This window comes from Centruroides sculpturatus, unplaced genomic scaffold (genome assembly GCF_000671375.1).
Source record: "Centruroides sculpturatus isolate CEXI.00-Female unplaced genomic scaffold, Cexi_2.0 scaffold87, whole genome shotgun sequence".
NCBI classification, from domain to species: Eukaryota; Metazoa; Arthropoda; class Arachnida; order Scorpiones; family Buthidae; genus Centruroides; species Centruroides sculpturatus.
The window spans coordinates 1145653-1152516 of NW_019384414.1; the positions used below are offsets into that span (position 1 = coordinate 1145653).

At 34.8% G+C, this 6864-nt stretch overlaps 2 protein-coding genes across 2 annotated transcripts; one reads left to right on the forward strand and one right to left on the reverse strand.

The window, feature by feature from the left end:
- The first annotated feature begins 2867 nt into the window (after positions 1–2867).
- LOC111619146 (activating signal cointegrator 1 complex subunit 2-like) lies at positions 2868–3642 on the forward strand. Its single transcript, XM_023360826.1, has 3 exons — positions 2868–3087; positions 3166–3276; positions 3426–3642. Exons 1-3 carry the CDS (start codon positions 3080–3082, stop codon positions 3625–3627), a joined length of 321 nt encoding a protein of 106 aa, XP_023216594.1. The 5' UTR covers positions 2868–3079; the 3' UTR covers positions 3628–3642.
- Positions 3643–3701: 59 nt separating this feature from the next.
- Positions 3702–5665, reverse strand: LOC111619120 (polypeptide N-acetylgalactosaminyltransferase 3-like). Its single transcript, XM_023360783.1, has 6 exons — positions 5360–5665; positions 4949–5223; positions 4693–4873; positions 4238–4407; positions 4160–4176; positions 3702–3713 (listed from the first exon to the last, which is right to left on the reverse strand). Exons 2-6 carry the CDS (start codon positions 5208–5210, stop codon positions 3702–3704), a joined length of 642 nt encoding a protein of 213 aa, XP_023216551.1. The 5' UTR covers positions 5211–5223; positions 5360–5665.
- Positions 5666–6864: the final 1199 nt, after the last annotated feature.

A 6864-nucleotide genomic window follows, 5' to 3' on the forward strand; every position in this document is an offset into this window, starting at 1 on the left:
CCGACTAAAAATGCAAACTTCCGTCGTTATTTATCTCGATTTGTCCGACCGAGCGGATAAAATCACCGAATACCTGTAGTCGGTCGCGGATTGACGCCCGGTCAACGGACCGGCAACTGGGAGTTTTCCGGGTTCTCTTGGCTTTTGTAACACCTAAATAGGGGCCAATTTCCCAGTCCTTCCGGAAGGCATCCCCGGGCGGATGGCCGAAGAATCGCTTTGCCTTAAACAAAACTTTCCTTCCCCTACCGTTTCCAGGCCTGGGAGTGGGGGGGGGAACTCGAAGAGCGGAAAGCGGCTCTACGAAGTTCGTACGCCCAAGAAAACCGCTTCCCTACCTACACCGAGCGTCGAGGGGAAGACGACGACGATCCAGACAGAGGAGAACGCGAAAAGGGCAATAATTCTACGGAATCGTGGGCCAGTGGAGAAATTTTACGGATTTAGAAGGAAAGATCGACGTTAAAGGCTCCCCTATTGGGCGGAGGAAAGAACGAAGCGAAAAGTGCGGACAAATATCGACGGAATTTGTGTATTTTAACAAAAGATCTGTAACTGGAAAACGTATCGTCCGACGGCTCGTCAACCCGAAAGTACTTAAGAGTCGTATGGCGCGTAGTTTAGGATACCGATAATAAGCGGTAAAGAGGTTTACAAAAAAATGGTAATTTTCTAAATAGTTATTCTACTACAATTTTAAAACCTGGTTTACGAAATTAATAAAAAAAACTGTCCGAAAAAGAGCCTTTCCTGGTTCTATTCTTTAGTTTTCGGACGTTTTCGACCGTCGGATACGTGGAATGGCCGATTTAAAACTTACTCGTAACGGTTGAAATAAATTGTTTTTGCTTAATAATTAACTATTACGAACGACTAAATAATGGAATACAATCGGGACGAATACGTGAAAATGATAAATAGCGGAATAAAATAATATAAATGTACATTTTACATACGATAATGCGGCCGAAAAGATTACCATCGACGGGCATACGTTTCTTCGAGAGAGCCCGTAGGCGGTTAGTTTTTCTACAGTTTTGGACGCGGTGCATTCGCTATTTCGCCTTCCCCGGGCCCGACGCGTTGGCTTAGCCTACGTATGTATTTACTGCCGAATAAAAAGGTATTTCGTCTATTCTGTCTTATTTAACTCTTTTTTTTTAAACTCGACCATTCGACGTACGCGCAAAGGCCGAAAACGTTTGAGAATAACGAATGTTGCCGGAAAGACAGGTTTTCGGAGGCGAGTAATTACTGTATTAGAAAAAAGCATATAGAATGGAGGTAACTTGCCTGTTTGGAGTAAGTCTCGAAAACGCATTCTCCCAGTTGGGCTTTTCCCACCGGTTGCTGAACGGCGTTTTTCGCATTGGGTTTTTGAAGACACTTTCCGCTTTTCTTATTTCGTATCTGCGTAGAACCGTGGCGTTATTTTATAAGTCCTTTCGCTTTAGAAAAATGTCACCGGCTCCGACGCGATATTACAAAGCATATCTATCGGTTACCCAACGCTCGTAACGTATTAACTCCCATTTACATTATTAATCTAATTACGTCGTAAGGCAACGAGACCGAAACGTCATTTAAATAAAGTAATTTATCGAAACGAATCGCGGACCCAGTGTCGAGCGCCTTCGGACGGACCTCCGCGCGTAACAAACGCGCTTCTGTGCTCCAATTAATTGGGGAAAAAAACACTGTCAAAATCGAAATAAAACCTTCGTATTTCAGCTCAAAAGAATGAAAACTCCTTTTCTTCCGATCGGTTGAACTTCCCACAGAAAAACTTACCGATTCCGTGGTTAAATGATTCGCTTGGCTTTCGCTTTTACGGCTTAGCAAAAATTTCGTGAGGATTCTTCTGTTCCCAGCGCTCCCGTATCTGTTTTTCTTTTTTAATGGGGGAAGAAATGTGACGATTTTCGGGTATTTATACAGGGTGCTTCAAAAAAATGTATACACACTTTGAACTTCCATAGAAAATTTATTTACCGTTCTACAAAGTTAAATTTCAGGAAAATAGAAAGCTGAAAGTCCAATGTAAATGAAACATAAATAACAAATGTTAATACTGTTCAAATTGGTGACCTGCAGCATCAATACAATTCTGAGTACGAGTCACCACAGATTCTGTACATCGTATCAAAACGTNCACACTTTATATCAAAGGTCTATTCCAGTTCTCTGACTGGATCCTTGTCCATAAACTTTATTTCAAAACAAACAGAAAACTTGCATTAACATCATTTTGCTACATGGTTTGCTTCCTTTTCCATGCACTTGGTTCATTGTTATGCAAGCTTCTTTATGCCCTCAGAATAGAACATTTTTGGCTGAGCAATAAACCACATATTCATCACTTCCTTCACTTCTTGGTCCTAAATGAATAGATAGCCTTTAATGCCTCTTTGAGTGAACTAAACATGTTATAGTCCAAAGTGATGAGATTGGGATTCTACAGAAGCATCCTTCTGTAGAATCATGTAGATGAGTCATTGTTTCAAACTTGAGTTTCCAGAGGTGTCAGCAATGTGAGCAGCAGTATGTAGATGGCCATTGGCATTCATCAATGCCATACCTTTCAACACTAGTCCTCAGTGTTTGCTTTCAATTTGCAAATTTTAGCCTTGAAATTGAAAGTCTTTGGAGTGCAGTCCTTGATACACCTTCTGACCACAAAAACAGCTTATTGGTTATTGCTCTTCTTTGATGTACACAAAGAGAATAACCATGATTAATGGCAGTGATAATTGACATAACCTAGCAGCATCAATGCTGTGCAAAATGACAGTGTTGCCATAGAAGCACAAATTGACCTGCACTGTGAATAATTGACTTACCATTACCATTGTATTTATTAATTATCCACAGTGCAGTTACTGTATATTTGTGTCTCTCTGGCACACTGTCATTTTGCACAGCATCACTATGCATAATAAATTAATATAAATAAGTCATATTTGTTTATTAAAAACATTTGCAGCAATGTTTAGAATACTACAATTATGATGCAGAAAAAGTGATTAGTGCATTACTTGATGATACTCTTCCTAGCAGTTTAAACAAATTGGATAGATCAATGAAAAGGTATTTAGATATTTATTTGAGACTTTGTGGAAAGTATTTTAAAACATCAATAAAGTTTAAAGTCTTTTTATTTTAAAGTACTCGGAAGTCGTCCATTCTTTCCAGTCGTAAAAATATATATGATAATGATGAATTTGATGTATTTTCAACTGATAAAATAGATAAAAGTAGAATTCATAAAGGCAAACGGTAAGTTCTACAAAAAAAAAATAATTATTATTCTGTTTTATTTTAAAATTATTTTATTAATTAAATAATCTAAAAAACTGAAATTCAAAAAATCTTAATTTCCTGATTTTACTTACTCATATGTTTGTTAATTATAATTATTGTTACAGAGAAGATAAACTTTTAGATATAAACATTGTTCTAAAACAAGATAAAAATGCCTCAGCTTTAAGAGAAATATATCAAAAATATGATGTCATAGAAGAAACAGATGACACTTTATATGAAGATGAATATGATGACACATATGATGATAGAAATCTTGGACCTGAAGAGCCACCTTCTCCTGATGACATGTTATATAAAAGGTAAAATTGTTTCATATTTAGAAATAAAAAAAAATTAAAGTAACACTAACAAAATCTTCACTACATGTTATCTTAACATTATATTTTGACCTTAGGAAAATTAAAAATACAACAGAAATAATATACAGCAGGGGTGTCCAACCTTTTTGTTTCTCTGAGCCGCATTGGAAGAAGTCAAGGAGTTTTGGGCCACAAGAATATATAATATATACTTGTGGCCCAATATACAAGTATATTTAAAAATTAGCATGTCTAGATTATAATAATAAGTATTAAAACTTTATCAAGAAAAAGGATATTTTAAAAAATTACTTTTACAGACACCTTCAATTTTTACTTAGAAATAGATAAATTCATTTATTATAAAAGAAACAAACGAAAATTTATTTGAAAAACACAAATATTTGTTTTATTTGGGTCTCTAATTAATAAAAAGCGACGAAACGCCATTTTAAAATGCGTTTTTATTCAATTAATATAATTATAAATAATATGTAGCCGAAAAAGCAGTCAAAGCGCCAAATGATATTTTTTACGTCAAANTTGAGAAAACCTGCGGTAATTTAAATAAAAAATGACACCGGGCGACAGATCTTCGGACGCGTTACACTTACTCCTTTCGCTGGCGTCGTCCACTAAAATGATTTCTCTCAGCAGCCTCTTCGGAGATCTGCTGATGATGCTGTGCACCGTTCGCAGGAGGGTCGACCATGCTTCGTTATGAAAGACTATGACGATGGTAACGTCTTGGGATTCCAAACCCGAATATCTCTTCTCTCTGCAACTAAAATCTTTCTTTGGTTCTTTTGTCGATTAAGATTGTGGTTAAATTAATAGAAACTTAAGGAGATTTGCAATTAATTTCCAAATTAATTTACGCCACGGTCCAGAAGTCAGCCGTCTTTTGATCGCTCCATATACAGCCGGAAATGCCACATTTAAAAAAAGTTATGGTTAATTATGATTTCGATATAATTGTCTTTCGAAGGCCGGCCGATTTTTGGGTCACCTCGAGTTTAGTAAAAGTTAGAAAGTGTCGGAATTGTAATGGGAATTTCCAGATTCTTACCTGACTTTCCGAACGTCCGGTAGAGTCCTGTTAACGGGTATGGCATCGCTGACCATTAAATTAAATCTATTAATGTGAAAAAGTGTTTTCTCTCTCTGTTTATCCACCTGAGGTAAATAAACGGGTTGCCCTCGGCTACCGAACGACCAAATGGGGTTGTAATTATTTGCGTTTAACATTTCTAAATTAAATATATATATATATATACTTAAATTTATAATTTAGATGGTGCCTACAGACGACGACGATAATTTACCTTTTGTCAAATTGGGCGTAATTTCCCAAGGTAGGGAATTTCCTAAGTAGTGCCCCACGATGACGTGAATGCCACGCTTGTCTATGTATTCTTTTTGTCTCTTATCATTTCTCAGCACGATCATCACGTCTTCGTCCACTCGAGGATCGTCTCCGCGGTTACCTTTCATCGTCGTAACCATGACCGTAACGACGACGACGATCGGGACGGCGACGATCAGTGACGTTAAACGTAAACGTCGACGACATCTCGATCGACGCATCGCCTACGAGGCCCTGCAAGAATCCCAGTAAATTTGGTAAAAATACTAAAAGAATTCGCGTGTAAATTAATGTCGAGTAACCCGATTGTCCGATGCACCCCGCACCGATTTAATTGTTAAAAAAGTGTTGTATTTATATAAAAACTCACGTTTTTTGGGGTGTGTTTCTTCTATCCAAACATCTCGACGACGGCCAGAACTCGTTACGTAGGTAGGTAGGACCCGTTCGCCTTACAAAGGAACAGGTACTACTAACTAACCTACTCGTACCTGTACATTCGAGTTACGGCCGAGTGGAATGAAAGAATACCGACAAAGTTTTGTTGCATGCGATCCGTCAACAAAGTCCATTTTTAACGTTCCGGTTCAACAAATCATTCGACCGTATTTGTAAGCTTCTCAGAAAACAGAAAGATTATTCGGGACAATTTTTGAAAAATGACCCAATTCTCGTATAGATTTTCATCTCGTATCAAAACACGCGAATTTAGGGAGAGTTCATTGTTACTTTCGTGTGGGACAGGAAAAACGTTCGTGTTTCTTCTGACAAAATCATAAAAATTCGAATTTTCTCACCCGAAAATGCTATAAAATATTCAAAATAAGGTTATTTTACGTCTAAAAACCAATAAAAGAAACAAACAAAAGTAACACCGAATTTCCTTTCACCGACTTTAATTCTAATGTTCGTTAATGTCGCCATCTATTGACTAAAATTATAATTAATTTTTTCTATATTACTTTTTTTTAATATATAACTTAATTTACTTATTATATAATTAAAAACGTTTAGAAGTTCGAAATTTTATTTTTTGATTGATGCGGAGGACTTAAGCCCCTCTCTGATTCGTCCAGTAAAAAATAACTGCAATTATATAAGACCATTATACATTTTAATTCTCTTAATACATAATTAAATAATATATTTATATATTTAAAAAAGAACATGGAAACGAATTAAATTGACGTAAAAATAAATTAATTTTTGGAGATTTAATTTAAAAAAAATGAAGATAATTATGCAAAAAAAGAGGGAGGAATATTATTAATCTTTTGAAAACAAATTATTAAAAGCTTCCTGTACAAGCCGATAACATCTTCTAGTTTGGAAAATTGTAGTTAGTTTATTTACGTATTCTTCTCTTCTAAAATGAATTCTATCGTACCTAAAATGTAAAAAAACCAGTAAGTAAATTAATAGGCAAAAGGTTACTTGTGTAGGATTAACGAGTTGTTTCAGCTTTATCCTGGTAATAAAAATGCCTTTTGACAATAACAAGAAAGAACTTTCTTTTTTTTATATAAAGCGATAATGGCAAAGAAGTAAAATATATATTTAATAATAATAATAATAATAAAACATTTAATGGATTGAGATGCCGTGTTTATCTTTAAAATAATTTTTTAAATAAATATACTTTGTCAAATTTTTAATGAATATTTTACTTTTTTTTTATAGAAATTTATTTATATTTTATTATTAATTTTTAAAATTTAAATAACAAATTTACACACAGCAAACCAAATTATGTATTCGATAGAATTTGTTTTTAGAAGAAGTTTATTAATTTTAACGTGTTTGTTTATTTATTTATTATTTTTTAATAAAAATGTTCTGTTTATAAATTAAATTTACAAGTTACTAAATATTTAT

Excerpts from the sequence above, each read along its gene's own strand:
- LOC111619146 (XM_023360826.1), top strand. Across the intron at positions 3,277-3,425 it reads AGAATTCATAAAGGCAAACG|AGAAGATAAACTTTTAGATA; the intron begins GTAAGTTCTACA and ends TTATTGTTACAG.